Source organism: Aspergillus ruber (genome assembly GCF_000600275.1).
Source record: "Aspergillus ruber CBS 135680 unplaced genomic scaffold scaffold00004, whole genome shotgun sequence".
Taxonomy (NCBI): domain Eukaryota; kingdom Fungi; phylum Ascomycota; class Eurotiomycetes; order Eurotiales; family Aspergillaceae; genus Aspergillus; species Aspergillus ruber.
The window spans coordinates 452,316-471,203 of NW_024467300.1; the positions used below are offsets into that span (position 1 = coordinate 452,316).

The 18,888-nt window shown below is 48.2% G+C and overlaps 4 protein-coding genes and 1 non-coding gene across 5 annotated transcripts; 3 read left to right on the plus strand and 2 right to left on the minus strand.

Annotated features, from left to right (window-relative positions):
- Positions 1–565: 565 nt before the first annotated feature.
- Positions 566–2,018, minus strand: EURHEDRAFT_449045 (MCT family MFS transporter; the record flags this gene model as incomplete). Its single annotated transcript, XM_040783781.1, has 2 exons — positions 566–731; positions 790–2,018. 2 exons carry the CDS (start codon positions 2,016–2,018, stop codon positions 566–568), a joined length of 1,395 nt encoding a protein of 464 aa, XP_040641691.1.
- Positions 2,019–2,948: 930 nt separating this feature from the next.
- EURHEDRAFT_t33 lies at positions 2,949–3,020 on the plus strand. Its single transcript has one exon. It is a non-coding gene; the product is annotated as a tRNA-Ala (tRNA).
- Positions 3,021–7,358: 4,338 nt separating this feature from the next.
- Positions 7,359–9,435, plus strand: EURHEDRAFT_449817 (putative sugar transporter; the record flags this gene model as incomplete). Its single annotated transcript, XM_040783848.1, has 7 exons — positions 7,359–7,647; positions 7,715–7,814; positions 7,866–7,878; positions 7,928–8,145; positions 8,204–8,353; positions 8,405–8,835; positions 8,885–9,435. 7 exons carry the CDS (start codon positions 7,359–7,361, stop codon positions 9,433–9,435), a joined length of 1,752 nt encoding a protein of 583 aa, XP_040641692.1.
- A 614-nt stretch (positions 9,436–10,049) lies between these two features.
- EURHEDRAFT_409307 (serine/threonine-protein kinase) lies at positions 10,050–12,529 on the minus strand. Its single transcript, XM_040781047.1, has 3 exons — positions 11,675–12,529; positions 11,367–11,611; positions 10,050–11,315 (listed from the first exon to the last, which is right to left on the minus strand). Exons 1-3 carry the CDS (start codon positions 12,113–12,115, stop codon positions 10,247–10,249), a joined length of 1,755 nt encoding a protein of 584 aa, XP_040641693.1. The 5' UTR covers positions 12,116–12,529; the 3' UTR covers positions 10,050–10,246.
- A 3,197-nt stretch (positions 12,530–15,726) lies between these two features.
- On the plus strand, positions 15,727–18,156 carry EURHEDRAFT_400167 (uncharacterized protein; the record flags this gene model as incomplete). The annotated part of the gene is made up of 1 exon (XM_040779987.1): positions 15,727–18,156. The coding sequence occupies one exon, from the start codon at positions 15,727–15,729 to the stop codon at positions 18,154–18,156; it is 2,430 nt and encodes an 809-aa protein (XP_040641694.1).
- Positions 18,157–18,888: the final 732 nt, after the last annotated feature.

An 18,888-nucleotide genomic window follows, 5' to 3' on the forward strand; every position in this document is an offset into this window, starting at 1 on the left:
GCCGCAATGGCCTGACGGTGGCGGCCTAGCCTTCCACCAAGCATCAAAGAAAGTAGGGAACATGGATTCGGCAACAAGCGTCAATTCATTGCTGTCCGGTAACCCCGGCTTCACAGCTTCGCGGGAAGAGATCAATTGACCTATGAGAACAGCCAGCGTGACGCATTCGTGATATGTTTGTTTCCTTGTACCTGCGTCATGTTCTTCGTTCCGGTGGACGAGCCTTTTTCACCGTGGTAGCGGCCCAGGAACAACGGATACACGGGCCGAAAATGCGATAGAGTCTTCGCAAGAGTGATTGAAGTGAACAGGAGAACAAAGGGGTGGTTAAATGGTTGTATATGTGGTGTATATGTCCAATGCGTCTATTTCTCTCGTCATTTGTCCTTTTCTGCAAATATTATCGACTAGCATTATCGTCTGATTTTCTAATCTATTAGGTAGTCTTTGTCGTTCACCGTAAATCGTAAGGGTGCGCTTGCTTCATTTTGAAATCATTCGAACTTTTGGTTGACAGAGGGTTGGCTTACGCGTCGGTGTCCAAGGTATTCATTCGAAACTCAATTCAGTAAATGACCCATGGTCGACGCCATCCAACATGGATCAATTTCGCAGCAGTGACACACGCAAGACCTGCAGCGTAGCAGCATGTCGTAAATGCAATGAGACCCCAGTACTGTCCGTCACAACGCGCGAGGATCTCTCCAGCAATCGGAATACCAGTCAGAGTTCTATTCTCGGCAATTAGTTCCAATTCCTTTTACCAACAGAAAAGAAGCTTAGACTTACCCAAAGCTTACGATTGTGTATGAAGTTGCGTAGTATCTGCCGTAGTGCTCTGTTTTGCAGAGCTGTCCGATGCACACCGGGGTGAGACTGATGTTGCTACCACTTGCAAAGCCAAAAATGGCGCTGTACACGATCATAAGTGGAAGGCTGTCGCCAGCAGGAAGCCACAGGCATGCACAGCAGATAAGGCATAGGGCGACTGTGACTATGAGAGTATTAAAGCGTCCAAAGTAGTCGGCAAAGAATCCCGGGATCCCTCTTCCAAAAAACGAGCCAGCGTTGAGAATGGCAAGCATCTGATACGACAATTCGGTTGAAACACCATGAGATAATGCATAAGAAGAGATATAACTAATCGGGATGAAAAGGCCCCACTCAACGAAGAATACACCGGCCGTTGTGAGGGCAAACTTGGGGTCCCTGAAAATGCGAAAGTCGGGTAAAACATTCTCTTTGGATGCTGGCTTCTTAGGCAGTCGAGACTTAATTAACAGGCAAGCCACAATCAGCGAGATCAAGCAAATCAATGCTACCACGCGGGTTGCCCACCCGAATCCAATTTTAGGAAACAAATCTTGCAAGACCAGAGGAAAGATGACACCCCCAACGGAGCCCCCAGTCGCTGCAAGGCCTGTCGCAATTCCTCGCTTTTCGTTGAAAAAATGGCCCACGGCTGATATAGCAGGCGTGAAAATCAGGGAAGATCCAATGCCACCTGCGAGGCCGACAGAGAGCATAAAATGCCAGTATTGAGTACAGAACCCAATAGAGATCATCATCGCTATAATCAGGATCGAGCCTGCAAGAACTAAAAAGCGCGGGCCCTTGGCGTCAAAGACCGGACCTATCTGGACGCCACAGAAGAAGCACAAAAAGGCGAACATGCTAAAAATCCACCCATTGGTGCCAGAGCTGTATTCTTTGAGTTGATGGTCATCGATATAAGCTTGGAAAGTACCGATGGAGTTGACGAGGCCAAGAGAACCAAAAAGGCCCATGAAACACCCAAAAACTACCAGCCATGCGTCCAGCCCTCCCTCGGGGTAACTGTTGCCATCCGCATCCGTTGTCATTCGACTCAATGCGTTGCTACGAGCTGAATGGCATGATGGGAACTCTTCAGATGACCTGTGGAGACCATCCTCGAGTGCCTGTGCTTCATGTGCGGGTGGTTGGTCATGGTGAGATTGAATTGTCGGTTCGACTCTTTTCTCCGCATCAGTTACCATTCTTCCACTCGAATCAGTATTATCATGGGCTACACCGGTCGATGGCTTTTCAAACCATGAATCTGGAGTCGCGGTTGTAAAAGCGGATATCTCTGATTGCTGCTCGGGCAATCCGGCGTTCCTTTGCATAGTAAGGCCAGGGATATTAACCAATAGTCAATAATCCTGCCCAAATATCTGGAATCGTGGGGGAATCGATTCGCACGAGGTTCTCGTCAAACGTAAAAATAGAGAAATCAGTGGCGGCGGTCTGGCCGACTTTTAAGCGGAGATCTCTAGACCCGCAGAAAATCTTGTCGGAGCGGAGAGAAGGTCCTCATCGGCTAATCCGCTCCTTCTCTCGGCAATAGCACTAGACAGAGAAGGTCGATTGTAAGATGGGTGTCGCTATCTGGAAATTAAGTCACGGTGTTGTTGCCATAAGCCAGGGAAGAATGGTGATTTCTCTGGTCACATGATTCAGCCCATCAGTTAGCAAAAATGAGTAAATGAGCAGGCATCAAACAAGATAGTACGAAGTACATCAGCCTAGCAAAGATCCGATACAACATGTTCGCTGACACTATCCCTGTCAACCGCTTAGAAAAGACGGCAACGAGCAGAGATGCTCTGTACTGATGCCAGAGGACATGACATGCGCTGTGACAGACTGAAAATGATTCTGTTAGCGACCATGCCTCCATATCTGTCATGGGTAGAGACGATAAATTTCAAACATGAAGACTATCAAATATGTATGGGAATGGTCCCACTCGTTTCTTATGATAGATAGTCCCATTTGGAGCAAGTGATGTAGCGTTTGGGTGTCTACGGAAAATGAAGTCGTTGGGCTCGAGATATTCAAGGGATGGCGGTTGATCACAGGCTATGCATGAATGAATTACTCGTAAAGAATATTATGCAAGATAGTAACCCACTTTTACATCAAGTGGGCTTGTGGTTTAGTGGTATAATACCCCCTTAGCATGGGGGTGGTCCGGGGTTCGATTCCCCGCGAGTCCATTTTTTTGTTTTTTTATTTTTCTTACCTTCTATTCCTATGGTTTTTCCTTCCTCCTTTCCCTTTTCTATTTCTTTATTGCTTCCTTTCTCAATTAATAGCGTCCTCTGGACTAAGTACGTACGATCAACTTATATCCCAGAGCACAACTCTGATGCAATTGTACAACTGTTTGTCTGCTGAGTTGCTACCAGATATATAAGCGGGAAACGGGATACCATCAATCCCTGAGAACATGCTTTTTGCACCTGCGCAGTTCCAATCTTGTTTGAAATTAAAAAGCCGGAAAACTCCAAATCCAAGATGAGTATCCTGCAATGGAACAAGCAACACCACACTCTCGACACGATAGATATGTCACGGAAAACCGTCGGGAAACAAGGAATCCCATACTTACACTAACCACCTTATACGAAGCTAACATACAGTACAGTAAGAACTATAATACCAAGATGCCTAGTAAATGGCCCGCAGTATCAATATCAAGGTTCCATATAGGCAGATACACTGCCCATAGCGCCGGGTACCTTTACTGTATGCAGAGAAAAGATCCCCAACAATGCATACACGGAACTGTCAGCCCCCAGGCCGGTTCCCGGAAACATCCTTGGTGGAACGAGAATGACCATTTGATATATGAGCAGCGCTTACCTCGGAAATGACATCAATGGAAACCTGGTGAACCAATCCCTGCAAACGGAATCCTCCAGCGAGCGGGATGGAAGGGTATTGCTCTCATTGATCAGGACAAGGGAATATGTGTGATGACATGGATTGTATACATTTACCGGAAAAAGCAAAGACTGTCGATAACAGTAGGCAAGATGATTGCCATAGCAGCGATGATCCTGGTCCGAGGACGTCGAGGGAAAATAACCCAGGGATGGCTCGTCACGGTCTCGCAGGACGATCGACCAATGCCTGCCTGTGTCAACACTGGTCGGTCATTTCAATTGTATACTATATCAAGTACTTCTGGCATCGACGCAGTTTTCATACGCTATATCTTATCAGCGCCCTAGGTATATGTCAACAGGATCATATTACCTATTCAGGAAAATTAAAGCATCGATGCTTGGAAAAAAGTCAAAGATTGAACTCAACACAAATGCAGATGCCCCTAAAATTTTCGAAATGCGAGATACCAGGAATGGAAATCATGAAGCTTAGTAAATAGGGCTTAAGAGCGACAGGGATATGGATGATGCATATAGTTCGGCGCTAGGATGCTGCCCTGAGCTGATAAGCATAATCTGACTGTATCTGATATGCTACATAACAGCTACTCTGTATTACACTGCAAGCGATATTAGCGGCAGAAGCAAGGAATCAGAGTTCTTGTGTATAGTGTATGTGATTGGACACCGTACCTGCTAAATGAGCGTGCATACACAGTGATTCGTGCTGTGTACATAAATTCATTTATGTACAGAATCCGGGCATTATGCGTTAGAATACAACACGAATATGCGTACGGAGTACCCCGTAAAGAGACTAAATGATCAAAAGTATATCCCGTGCGAAGCCACAATCGCTTCCTCACTTTCTTTATGTTCCTCCCCCGCATTCTGGTCTTGACAGCCACGTGCCGCAACACACCAATAATTTAGGAGCAGTACACTCGATGAAGAATGAACACTCGATCAGTCAGCATAAGCATAACATTCATTCATGCAAATGCAACTAAAGTATCCCTGGTAGTATTCCTGAGATCTCGATCTGAATGATGTACAGTACGGTAATGGTAAGTTACAAAACCACATGACAGTTAGAAAAAATCTCCGACCCACCGATTGGCTACCCGAGCATGAGACCCACATAAGCGGATGCGGAAACAGCGGGGCGATAATCATACACTCTTATAGTTAGATCGGTATTTCACCGTATCTGGTAGTAGTCTTACGTTTTGGTTCTGATTATCACGGGTTGGTCGTCTATCTACACCTGATTCGATTATTTGCCATACGGGTATTAATTAGTAGTGACATGTAGCGTTGTCAGGTGACTGATACTACGGCAGAGATATGACAGAACCCGGCCAACTAGGGCCTTCATGGACTGGTATGGCCGAAGAACTAACGGCTCTTGAAGATGAACATGAAAACGAACTTTCCACTCACGGATTGAGAGAGCATGGCTTGAAGAGAAAGGCCCAGATCTCGCGGAGATGTCTAGACTGTCGGTGCTACGTACCTCCAGAGTAACCACCCAGCCCTAACCTCCTGTGCTATTCTAGGATTAGACCTTTTCACCACAGGAGTCTGTTAACAACACAATAATGGCGCTAGTGCTCGATTTTGAATCAGCTATACGAACCTATATATTCTTAGAGGCGGTTATATGAAATGTCGGTGTCATGTTAAGCTCCTCGTATTGTTTCTCCGACTTTTAACCAGTGTATATTACCCGTAGATCTGGGATTCCCTTGCTTTATATCGATTTGGTGAAAAAAGCATGGACATTGTGTTGACATGGCAGACACGTTGTGTCTGCATAATCGTTCTCCTTGCATGATCTATATCTGGAAAATTTGCAAGATCTGGCGGACATTAGACGATATTACCGAAAAACAGGAACCAGAGGCAAGAGTGTCTTGAAATGAAAGGCCCCGGATTTTAAGAGGAGTGCTAGAAGCAACCTAACACCGAGCATAGGTTTCTCCAGCTGTCCTACATCATGGCTGCAGAAGAATTCATCATTATTTACGGCGAGGTGCAACACGTGAGCCAAGACTGACGGACTCTTGATCTCAAAAATGATGGCAATTTTAAACTGAACCGAAGAAAGGAAATAGCAAAAAGTAAATACCCCATCACATCATCGTACATGATAGCTGACATGGTTATATCCCAGAGTAGCATTGATAGAAACTGTGGAAGAGTCCAACTTGAACCGGACAACATAAAGCACGCCATGCCAAGATGGCTAGTGACGTTTCCGGCCTAGCTTTGCTGAATTAGCAGTATGCGGGGTTCGCCCACCACCCCTCTTGATTCGGCAGGCCTCTCCCTCCGGGTCCACCGCCTTCCCGAGTGGGCGGAGATTAAACGCGGCGCTCAGGCCAAGCAGTCGGCGGATTTCTCCTCGGCCAATCAGGGCCTGTGAGGGCTTGGACTCGTAATAACCTTTTCTTTTTCTCTAATTTCTGAATGGATCGGAGGTGTCTGTGTGTATGTTTATTTGCGCTATGATATCAGCCTAACAGTAACCGGATGAGAGTCATTATTTGTTCGAATTCGGTGATGCCTGAGTCCATGGGTGAAGTCTACGTACGGAAATCTATTACCATAATACCTGCTCCGTAATTTACATCCGACTGCGGCTAGTCCGAATAAGGCCAAGGCTAGTTTCCCACGGAGTACTCCGTCTGCGCTTTTATTGGCGGATACCGTGTATTACGGCGTATTGATACAGCTATCTATGAGCCGCCTGACACTAATCCCAAATGGGAAAAGAAAAAAGCAGCGGGAGTAGGAGTGAATCTTAAGAGAATACTACTATTACTGCTGCTTTCTTATATACGCTCTCTTTCCTCTCTTTTTCTTTTGCCTTTTCCATCTCTTCTCCTTCGTCATCAACTCTTCCTTTTCCCTCCCTCTTCCGATCCAGATTGACGACGGTGTGAAGCTGCTTGAGCTCTTCTCACGGTTCTCTTTCTACTTTCGTCCTCGCCTCTTATTTGGTCGAGATTCGTCCCCTGGCCAGACATCGTCCTTTCCAATCCGACAACATTATTTTGATTCATCACTGAGCCTGTTCTCGGTGTCTTTTCTGTCCTCGATACATATTTTTCTCTCTTATTTCATTTGATTCAACAGGAAACCTCTCCGTCACTTCTTCAACCGTACGACAAGTAGCAGCATCGCTAGCGACAGCAGTATCACCAGAAGCAACGGTTTCCTCGATCACCAGCCCGAATCCCCGTGCGCCATTATCGATTCTAGACCCTGCATCCGAGTGTCAACCCTGTGCGACAATCGAACCGTTTGCCCGGTATTCAAGATCGAGTCCCGTCGCGCAAGTCCAACGGTTTTGCAGCAAGCCCCGATTTCAACAGCTATTGCATCTGCCAATTGGCCCTTTGCAACAATCGTCGAAGTCTGTCCGTTCTCACGATCTAGGGTTTTTGCATTTGTCCCGATTGCGCCAATCACGAAAGCCGATTTCTAGTAGAAATTAGCCCATACGCAAAGCCTACAATTGACCTACTCAGATTCACGGACTGATATTTCGAAGTAATAACGTCAGTGCATTTTGTCCGGTTTCCCAATCGCGTCTTCCCGATCAGCTCTCGTTTCTCCATCATTCTTCCCTAGCGACAATTCCAGCCCACCATCAAGATGCCGTTGATCCTCAATCCCTTCAAGCGACAGGAAAATTCGAATTTTCCCGGAGTTGTGGTGCCTCTCGCCCCGTCTTCGCCTGAGCGCTCGCCCTCTCCCCCGCCACCGTTTTCGGCAGACCCAGAGAAGAAGCCCAACCCGGATGAGAAATCGGATGGCAGAAGCCTGGATAGATCAGAAAATGGTGTTGGTCCTGTGTCCGTGGGCGGTCTCTTGACTATTGATGCTCTCAGAGCGGAGGTCGAGTCGGATATTTCTACCTCGGGCCATGACTCTACCTATGACCGTATGTTGTGTTTGGAGAGGAGACAATTTGTTCGGTTAAGCGGGCAGTGTTATTAACACTGATACAGGAAAAGCAAAAGTAATCAACAGGGCGATTTCGGACATTGGAATGGGCCGTTATCAATGGGAGCTATTTGCGCTGTGTGGATGCGGTTGGTTAGCAGACAAGTGAGTACCTTTACCCCTCAGAAGCGATAGGTCGAAGCTAACTTCTTCCAGCCTATGGCTACAGGTATGCAGTACTCTTAAGATACATGAGTTGAGAGACTAATCACGTATAGGGAATTGCCCTAACATTAACCCAACTCTCTGCGGAGTTTGGCGTCTCAGACAATCGAGTTCGTTTCTCGACTTGTGCCCTGTTCTTGGGTCTCTGTATCGGTGCCTCATTTTGGGGTATTGCGTCTGATGTGATCGGACGGCGGCCGGCCTTTAACTTGACTCTTCTTATCAGTGGAGCGTTTGGCTTGGCTGCCGGAGGTGGGCCTAATTGGGTTGGGTATGTTTACTCAACAATAATAACTCTCCTTTGGCTTGCATGAGACTAATGTGAACAGAACATCTGCCCTATACGCCTGCCTTGGTCTCGGTGTTGGTGGTAACCTGCCTGTGGATGGAGCGCTCTTCTTGGAATTCCTCCCGTTTGCTTCTGGAAATCTCCTGACCATGCTGAGTGTGTGGTGGCCGATTGGTAACCTGATTGCAAGGTACGTTCAAAATTCACAGGGAAACAAAAGGAAATATGCTAATGATAATAGTGTTGTGGCATGGGGCTTAGTCCCAAACTACTCCTGTGCACCAGAAGATAGCTGCGCCCTAGTGGCTCCCGGCGAAGCCTGCTGCAAAAAGGAAGACAACATGGGCTGGCGATACCTTGTTCTCACTCTAGGCGCAATTACCTTTGTCATGTTTCTCGGCCGTTTCTTCCTTTTTCATCTGTACGAGTCGCCCAAGTTTTTGCTTTCACGCGGTCGTCAGGATGAAGCCGTGGCTGCGGTGCAGGGTATTGCGTACAGGAATAAGAAGACTACATGGCTTACGGTGGATGTTCTTAACGAGATTGGTGGTCGTCAAGAGGAGGTTGAAAGTCCGAAACTGAGTTATATGGAGATTATCAAGCGGACAATTTCCAAGTTCTCGTTTCAGCGGATTGCGCCTCTTTTCGCTACGAAGAGGCTTGGTCTTTGCAGTAAGCCCTTTCCCCTTCCACTAGCTCAAGATGAATGCTAACAAAACAGCCGTCCTAATCTGGTTCTGCTGGGTAACAATCGGCATGGCCTATCCCCTCTTCAACGCCTTCCTCCCCCAATACTTCTCCGCCTCCAGCTCCACCTACATAACCTACCGCAACTATGCCATAACCTCCATAGTCGGCGTCCCCGGCTCTATCCTCGCCTGTTACACCGTCGAAATCAAATACATTGGCCGCAAAGGCACAATGGCCATCTCCACCATGCTCACCGGCGTAATCCTCTTCTGCTTCACCGCCGCCCCGGACTCAAACACCCAACTCGTCTGTTCCTGTCTTGAGGCGTTTTTCCAGAATATCTCGTACGGGGTGTTGTATGCGTATACACCGGAAGTATTTCCGGCGCCGGTTCGGGGTACAGGGAATGGGATTGCGAGCTGTTTGAATCGGATTGCGGGACTTTGTGCGCCGATTGTGGCGATTTATGCGAGTGGTGCGGATCCGAAGGTGCCAATTTATGTCTCTGGGGCGTTGATGTTGGCTGCATTTGTGGCAATGTGCTTTTTTCCGATTGAGACGAGGGGGAAGCAGACTCTGTGACCTTCTTTGTTCGTCTTTTGGAAAATGTACTCCACTCAAAGAGGGAAAAGAAAAAGAGGAGGATTGTTGTTGCTTTTCGCTGTTTTTATTGAAGGCATGAAGCATACGAATATCCCAGAAATGTGGCATGGCGTGTTGTGTTTGCTTTTCTTTTCCACTCTTGACTTGCTTGTTTTCTATGACGAATCGATGATTGTATGTACATGTTTAGTAAATACATGCTCGCTCTACTTCACTGTTATTACATACTAGCCCTAGCAAATGGAAGGTTGATATACTTAGGCGGTGATGGCATGCGCCCAAAAGTATTACCATTGGGAAGTGACTTACGAACAAGAGACAGTAGAACATCCATTTACGTACTTGTACAAGCAAAGCAATCTAAGCCCACGAATGCAAGCAAACAAGCAAGAAATGCAACCTGAAATTGCCCATATGTATACCAAATCAGATAACTCTTTAAGAGTAGAACAGAACAGAACAAATAGGACAATCGTGTATAAACCTAGTATAGCAAAGAAATGAACCCAGCATAAATTAAAAGAAAGAAAAAAAAAAAAGAGAAATCCCATAACTAATGCTTAAACCAAACCAAACCAGACCCCAACGAAAAGAAAAAAAAAAAAAAAAAGCTAATGCAAACCAGAGACAAGACCCGATCCCAGATTGAAACCGAACGTGAAAGGAACGCGGAAAAGAAAAGAAATTCGTGTACTTTCTTTTATCTCATCAAACTCGTCAATGGAGGCAAAAGAAGGGTAACAGGCGGTAGATGGGACGAGGGGGGAATAGAGCGGATAGAAGAAACAGATTAAGCAGCTTGTTGGCGCTGACCTCTCTTCTCTAATAATGTAGCCTTGTTGAGACTGAGTTCGAATGGCTCCCGAGGACCCCGAGCAATGGGCTTCTTCTCGATATCGGCCTTGTTGCGGGGGTACTTTTGTGCCACTGGTGGGTTGGCGTGGGCGTCTAGGTTTGTCGATCGTAACTTGACTTCCATGGAGGCCATGTCCTTTGCCAGCTGAGAGGATTTGTGGACCTTCGGTGGCGGGTTTTCCAAAGGTTGATATGTGATTCGTTCCTCTTCCTCGTCATCGGAGGCTTCGTTGAGCGGATTCAGAGCAGATTGGAAGCGAGCAGTAGGGTCTTTGTATGCCTGCTTGGAATTCCTGCGACGTTTCTTCTCTTCCTCTTCCCGACGTACGGCGTACCCGACATCAAACACCTCACGCAGGTTAATGGCACCAGGCGAGCGGAAGTCCAATGGACGGTCGACAATAGAAGGTGTTTCTGCTGCCATAGGATCCGTGGACGTTTGCTGTGGTCTGGGAGTTGCAAGGGGCGGAGCATCTGCGGCTGCCTGTGTCTCCTCGTTCGACTCGCGAATCCAAGGGTGGTCCAGGAATTCTCTGATAGTGTAGCGCTTTTCCGGGTCGACAGTTAGGAGGTGAGAAATGAGGTCCTGAGCTGACTTGGAAATCTCGTCCCACCAGGGAGACAGGAATGTGTACTGCCCGCGGGCCACCTTTTCAGTGAGAACCTGAATGCTCTCGTCGTAGAAAGGAGGGAAACCACAGAGAAGAGTGTATAGAACACAGCCCAGGGCCCACATGTCAACACTCTTGGAATACCGTTCATCCTTGACGATTTCTGGAGCAGTATACCCAACAGTACCACATGGTGTCATGGTCTGGTTGTCCCAGATCACCTTGGAGAGACCAAAGTCGGCAATCTTGATTGTTCCAATACCACCTGATCCAACTCCCTGAATGAATTCACCCTCATCCACCTTGTCTTCGTCTCCTGGCTGGACAGGCTTAGGGTGCTTGCTAGGGGTAAAGGGTATGGGGTAGAAGAGGAGGTTTTCTGGTTTAATATCACTGCGCAGATTAGTATGCGATCAATATCCGACTACAGAGGGAGCAACGTACCGATGAACAACACCCGAGGTCTCGTGCAGATACTCAATAGCCTTTGCGACTTGGAGGATCACGTGGCGACTAAGTTCCTCGCTAAAGTATGTTAGGCGGACGATCTGGTGGAATAGCTCGCCCCCAGGGCATAACTCGAGGACGATATAGTAATATTGACGAGCCTCGGAGAAATCAATGAGTTTGACAACATTCGGATGGTCGATTTGGCGCATGATCTGGACTTCTTTGAGAATATTTGCGCGCTGTCCAACAAACAAGTTAGCGAGCCATGGCAAGACCGAGCGACGAAGGGAAAAAGAACTTACCTGAGTGCTGTTCATTTCGTATTTCCGAACGACCTTGATGGCCACCTGATCATGAGAACCAGTCGCATCCTTGGCGCGATAGACATTGCTAAACGCGCCATCACCCATCTTCTCCAGCAGAACCCAGCGCTCTAGCCCCGGGTACTTGGGCATCTGCGAACTGATGTGTCTTTCCTCAGCGACAATCTTCTCGATCTCGGCCTCCCGTGCGCGCTTGTGCTGCGACTGCCCGTCGGGAGATTTCTGGTGACCAGCATCTTGTTTATTGCTAAGTTTGCTGTCGATAGCGTCGAGGTTGCCGGCGGCGGAGGCGCCCTGGGGCTGGCGCTGATGTTGGGCGTGGATGGGCGAGACATTGGTGGTGGGTTCGGCATGCGGCGTCACTAGACGGGCCTGCTTGCCATGACGTATGAAGTTTTTGAGACTTTGTATAGTGCTCATAGTGTCTTTTCTTTTTTTGTGTTAGACTCAGGGGCGGATGTTTTTTTATTTGACGGCGGAATACGAGAAAACCCGCAGATTCTTCTGTGGGGGAAAAAGAGAGAGAAAGAGGGAGAAGAGAGAGGGCTAGGGAATTTGCCACACGAGAATGCAGCGACAGAACAGAAGGGAATAAGAGAACACAGTCAGTGCGAATAGAGGATATCAAGATAAAAGAGATAACACAACGGTAGAAAAGACACTCAAGGAAGAAGAGATTGAAGGATGTTGGCGGGGATGTCAGAGGATTACTTCAGCAGCAGCAGCGTAGCAGCAGTACGTAGTTTAACAGCAGTAGGAAATACTTTGATACCTGCAGTGACAAAAGATCCAAAGATAAAAGATAAAAGATAAAAGAAAAAGTAAAAAAGGAAGAAAGACCGAAAAAATAAACCAAAAAGAAAAAGAGGAGAAAATGAAGTCACCGCACCAAATTCCTTAAATAGCGAGCCAACGCCTATGACGCAGAGATCTGCATTACTGTACGGCGTACATGCCCTCTACTACAGAGCATTGGTCTTCTAGCATTGTTCTACATAGTACGATACTACTACTACTGCTGAGAGAACACAAAAGAAACCGGTTCCTTCTTCGCTATTCCCCAGTTGAACCACCGGGTTTATTGTCTGGTCAGCCCAATTGTACTCTGCCAATGATGCCGGATGATGATGCTACTGTCGTCACTCGCCACTATGGCAACTGACTATGAAACCGGACAGCCTCTTAAGAGACATCTGGATTCTTCGCCCCTGTCTTTTTTTCTTTTTTGAACATTTCCCCAGACTACCAACAGCCCGGCTAGTCTCTCGGAGCTCTCCGTCATATCACCCGCCACAGGCTTGGCTGGTGTAGTTGCCCGTGCAGAGTATGGATGCATTAATCCGCGGCGAAATTGAACTTGACTAGGACTATAACCGACCGGTTTCATGTCGGGTGTCTAACCTGTCAATGGCCGCATATCCTGGGCATGACCGGGAAACCACGCACGCGTGTGTTACTCTCCTGTAGACAGGATAGCCATCCCCCAGCCAGGATGAGAATGCAAGTTCCTTGTTCCATGCAGCGATGAACCTGCGTGTCCTTGTTTATCTTTCATCTTCTACAGTGCTCTAGGATACATCAGCCACAGCCACCTCACTTCCCCCCTATCCTATTCCCCCCGGGATCCATGGTTGCTCGCTCATCGGTTGTTGACGATCCGCTATGGCTATGACGCCATTCCGAGCATTGGCTGTGCTAGATCGCAGTGTTGCCCCTATGTCTTTTACGAAGGATCAGAGTCAATTCGAACTCGCAGCCAATCCCAACCTTCACAGCAGATTCCTTCGCAGTGGCTCAGGTATCCGCTGTGTGCCTTACCGTGTGGAATTGACATGAAACTCATATCGGCTGGATGTGACTAGGGAAATTGCCCTGATGTCAGACTGGCTCAAACAACGCTTTGGTTGGAATGACCCACTAACGGCAGGAATGTTTCTCATTCGTAATGGGTTCTCCAATTTTGCACAAGAATAGGGGCTGTAGACGAGCTGTGGGTTGGGGTGTCGCTAATACCATGTGCTTTGTCAGATGCTGTCAATGCGAGGAGCAACTGTTTCTGGAGAGGAAACAGCATCCACTATTACTATCATGGGGTAGATTGGACTACTAGAGGATTAAAAGAACGGAGTCAATCTGTAAAAGTGTAGATCTGGGATAGCACTGCCCACAGTGTGTATTCCAAGTATCCATCTGTCTCACCGTCGCAAAGCAGGAGTAAACGGTACGAATCTCCAACCGCGGTCAATCGTGTCCAGCTATGCATCGCATGCATCGCCTGATCGCGGTGTTCCCGACAGAAAGATTCTATTATTCCGCACATGGTTCCTGTGAGACTGTCTAGTAGTCCTAGTGAGATCGACGCCTTTCTCTTGAAGCACGATTCCTCCCTATACAGAAAGAAACCGACCAGCCCACCCACGCAGTGTCCTCTCAACAAGCATCCCGACGCCGAGCCTCCAAGCAAACAATCCAGTGGAGGAAACGCATATTGGGTCGTGACGGTGGAGTAAATAACACAAGTAGGCCCCATGTGATTATGGCGTTTTGGATGGCAGCTTTACCCGTATAAACACGTACCAGATTCTCGATTCGATGGTGTCTATCTACGAGATACCCGTTGTCAATTACTACTGGGAATCAGGCGTTCATTCTCCAGTTTTTCCTCCACAGGCCCAATGTATCTCTGTGCTTGTGTGAATCTTCATAAATGTATTGGCAGCACAGACAGACCAGGCCGCTTGACATCTTGTCGAGCGTGCACCGAGTATTCACATGAACCTTATCAACAGGAAACGCTTGAGCCAGAAAACGCCCAAACATCTGTCCGGTGCAGATGCCGTTCTAACGTAAGTCAGTCACATCGAATCCAAGGAACTTACGGTTTGCAGCAGCTACCTCTGAACATCCCTGTTATTCACCTGGTGAATGAATGAGCCCGACCTCGATGATGATTCTGCTTGGTAGATAGTCCATTGCCATAAAGTTGACAACACTGTGGAGATAATACGCGAAGCCAAATAAGACTGGAGAGCTTGTTCATAGCGATACCCACCGGGTACCTGTCTCAGGTAAATGGTCTCATTGTAAGTTGCAATGCCATATTCAGGATACATATGCTGCAGATCCAGGGCACAAGCCCGAGAGCAGACAACGGCTTTATCAGGACACACTGGGTTTGCTTGAGCTTGTGAGACTCCACTGGCCGGCGAGTCGCTGGCTTCAGAAAGCCGATGGTCTCTAGAAATGCGAGATTATGATATTTTGTTCGACAAGAAAGCATATACCTCATTGAGCGAGTGATATGCTTCGTGGGGCTAGATGAGTTGTTTGGCAGAAGAAGAAAAAAAAAAAGTCACGCTTTTGTCCCCGCTCTCCAACTTCAAGTTTTCTCCTCTTCATCCTTCTCATTACTACCTTTTTTCTTTCATCACTTCCTCCTTTACCTTGTTTTATTTTTACGACTCGACTATTTAATGACCTGATGATGTTACGATTCATGTTTTGACGCCGACGTTTCTTCCCTTTCATTTCCCCGACTCGCATCTCCACCGCGCCTCATTCTGACTTCGAACACGTCGCTACTCAAAGCTCTTTCGATTGAATATTTCAGAATCCGTCCATATTTGACATCGCCCCCGGACAAACACTTGTTTGTACGGGTACGTGTACTTGTACTGCGCTGCCCGACGGGCCGATCTGTTGCAGATTCCACCCGCATATTCCACAACAGCCCTTGCCGTTGCATGTCGGACTCCCTTGCTTGAGACCTGGTTTCGCCTTAAATATCGGTTATCCGTGCAGGAAACGGGCTGGTCCCTTTCTGCGCGTGGGTCGGAATTTACGTTCTGCACGTGGACCTGTACTGCATTGACTGCCCCAGTTACGGATTGTCTCGTCTCGCTATGCGATCTCTCCGTTCTTAATACTTTTCCCTATAACTCCTGAATCTGCTCTGCAGTGCCATGCTATTATTGTATTCAACCAATTTGTCAGGATATTCTTGTTATTGCTATTTGGATTCTGATATCGATATGCCCGGCATGCGCGATTCCGATTCTTCCCTTGTCGCATCGGGCATAAAACAATCTCGTTCCAAGTCCCATAAAGCCCCTCGCAGGAGAGAAATTGTCATACAGATATTTGCCCCGGATGCACGAAACAGCTTCTCAGACCTTCATGACCATGAAAAAGCCCCGTCTCTTGCTTTGACCCGTCGCGAACCTACTGAAGACGACCTCTCTAGCGACGACGGCGAGAGGCACGATGAGAAACTGTCTCGGGACTACCGCATTCCTGAAATCAGAGTATCGACGGCCGAGGAGACTCCGGTTCGAGTGTCTCGAAGTACCAGCCGTTCAAGACAAACAACACCCTCAGTTCGCACGGAGACGACTCGTGGAACTGTGTATTCCGACGGTGATTCAGATACAACTTGTCGCTCGTCTACGCCAAGGCGACAGGAAAGGAGGAAAGCGGATTCACAGAAGCCGCTGGAAAGGGGCGAACATCCTTTGAGGACGGAGGTCAAATACGATTCAGATCGACCCAAAAGATCAGGAAACTCTCCGCAACCCAGCTCTTGCGAATTGACAATCAACATATCCAAACGACAGCGTTCAAGAAAGTATGATCGCCATGAAAGCAAGGATACAGAGCCGTGGGGACCACCTGCGATTGATACGGAAGCGCGCGATTTGGGAACCCCTTTGGGACACGAGAGCAACGTGCGCGACCAAGTTGATTATGTTCACGGTCCTGCACATAGTCTATCCCTTGAGCAATTCCGTGAAGAGATTGGTTGGCCAGTTGATTATCCTAAAGACCCGGATCGTCAAAGATCCTCGGGGGTGTCCGCAACATCGACGGTGGAAGCCGTGGTTGTTGATCCTGTGCGATCGACGAAACCGATCTTGCGACATACGGAGAAGCGACCTTCGTTGCGCTCGGCCAGTTCGCCTGTCACAAAGTTAGAGCATGCATCGACGACTTCCGGGCCCGACACGCAACATCGATTAGTGCACAAAGCAGCCCGTATAACGGATGAAGACCGCAGAATCATTGCGCCCGAGATGTCCGTACCCGCGGCCCCAACTTCCGAGGCACCGCACCAGAACGTTGATGTAGTCCCTGTGGTTGTCATCCCAGAGCGGCGTTCCTCTCTGAAGACTTCACCATCAACGTCCACTAGCCGTAACCCATCCAAAGCTTCTTCTCAGCGATCGCGTCGGCGTGCAGCCACAGCACCAGGGAGCAGAGCTAGCTCTTTGGGCCCTCCGCGAAGAGCAGACTCGGTCGCTGGAAGTCGTCGGCCTATTGTGCCTCCGCGCAGGTCCTCATTGTCAGCACCCACGAGTGCAAACAACTCGCGGGCTACATCTCTCACATCCGATAGTCTTCGCAGCCATACACTGGCCATAGAGGACGTCGAGAGGCGGAAACTTCAAGCAGAGCAACCGCTACTTGAACCTCCGCGCCAAACTTCACGCCCCGATTCCCACATGTCTGACAATAAAACGCAGTCGATTTTGATCGGAATCGAGGATATGTCTGATCTTCTTAGTCCTTCGATGCCTTTGAGCCTAGGCTCCATGCCTTCATCCCCAGGGTGGGAACTTAGTGAAGCCAAGGCTGTGAGCCTCTACCCGCATAACAACGAATCGCTTCTGGTTATCGACCAACAAAAGCGCAGGGAGAGGAAGGCTTCTGAGGCTCAGCGCCGGCAGTCAACAGCCATGTCTCAGGCTAAGCCTAAACAGCTTATTAGCCCACCCATTCAAGCCAGCCCGCTGACTCCACCTAAGGTATTCGAACGGGATTCGAATTCCAACGATCGAGAGCCAGTCTTTCGCAGATTTGGATCTCTGCGACGTGCTTGGACAGTTCGTTCTCGTCCAGGAGCCACTGATGCTCTCAAACGGTCCTTCTCAACGTCGGCGGCGAACCGCAAGACTGGAAAAGAACCCAATAGCCGATTCTGGCGCCTCCACAACTCCACTAATTCCAACACAAAGCCGCCCTCATCCTCCCAAACCGGCAACCAAAATGAGCATATCATCAAGAACTCTCTAGGCATGCCTCAACCCCGCGTGGTCATCAACGGCCCCGACGTCCACCCATGCCACCAAACCCGTGCATCAAGGTCAGAAACGCGAAAACGAACTCGCCTCTACGACCCATCTCTCAATCGCAGCACCCTTGCACTCGGAAGCACCCTCAACAGCCCCGGATTCATCAACCGCACCACCCGCACCTCGCCCCTACGCCGGCGTAGCTTCCATTTAGTTTCCATGATGGGATACCGAGTTCGACTCGCGACGATGCAGAAACGGTTGCGGCGGAGGAAGCAGCTGCGCGAGGAGCGGAAGCATGAAGCCAGACGGGAGAAGTTGAAGCAGAGTATTGGGAATGTGGTGCAGGTGCAGTCCAGTGCTGGGAATGCCGTGTTGACTCGGGGGTTGTGATTTCTTTGGAAGTAAACATTTGTCAATGTTTTGGTTGAACCTTGGAGATTGCATTATATTGCGTTTGATTGGACCGGATTTTACTACATTTTGATGATATGATGATATATGTTATGACTTATGATGATTTGCTTTTTCATGTTTTTGGTTTTTTTATTTTTTGTCCTTGATATCTCCAGATGAACACGATATGGCATATTTTCTTGACCTAGTTAATCAGCCTAGATTGCATTGCATTTGAATTGCATTCCTCCTGACCACAATCACTCTATCGTTAAGTAAACATTCAATGCTAAGTGTCGCTCTGATATGCTCGGCAAGAGCATAAAGCCGACGTCTATACAACGAAAGAAAAGAATGTATAAACATACCTCCATCTCCATATCATCACATAACCAGCTCCCGAACCCACAACCCAGGCCCAAGATTATCAGCAATAAACTCCTGCCCGATACTTGCTTTCTCACAAACCTCCTTCAGCAGATCCCTCATAAGCCACCAGTCATCCGGCTCATTACACCAATACCAAAACCAAACCCGGCCACACACATGTTGAAGCAGAGGCGTCGATGCCTTCCAGTCCCCCTTGAGATGGACACGCACAGCATCCGTTATCCACCCAACCCAGTACTCATGCTCCTCGACACTCGCCAAGTCACTTCTCAAGACCAGTCGATGCAGAGTTTGGGTAAGAGGTCTCTCATTCCACCAGGGCCGCCGAAATCTGAATTT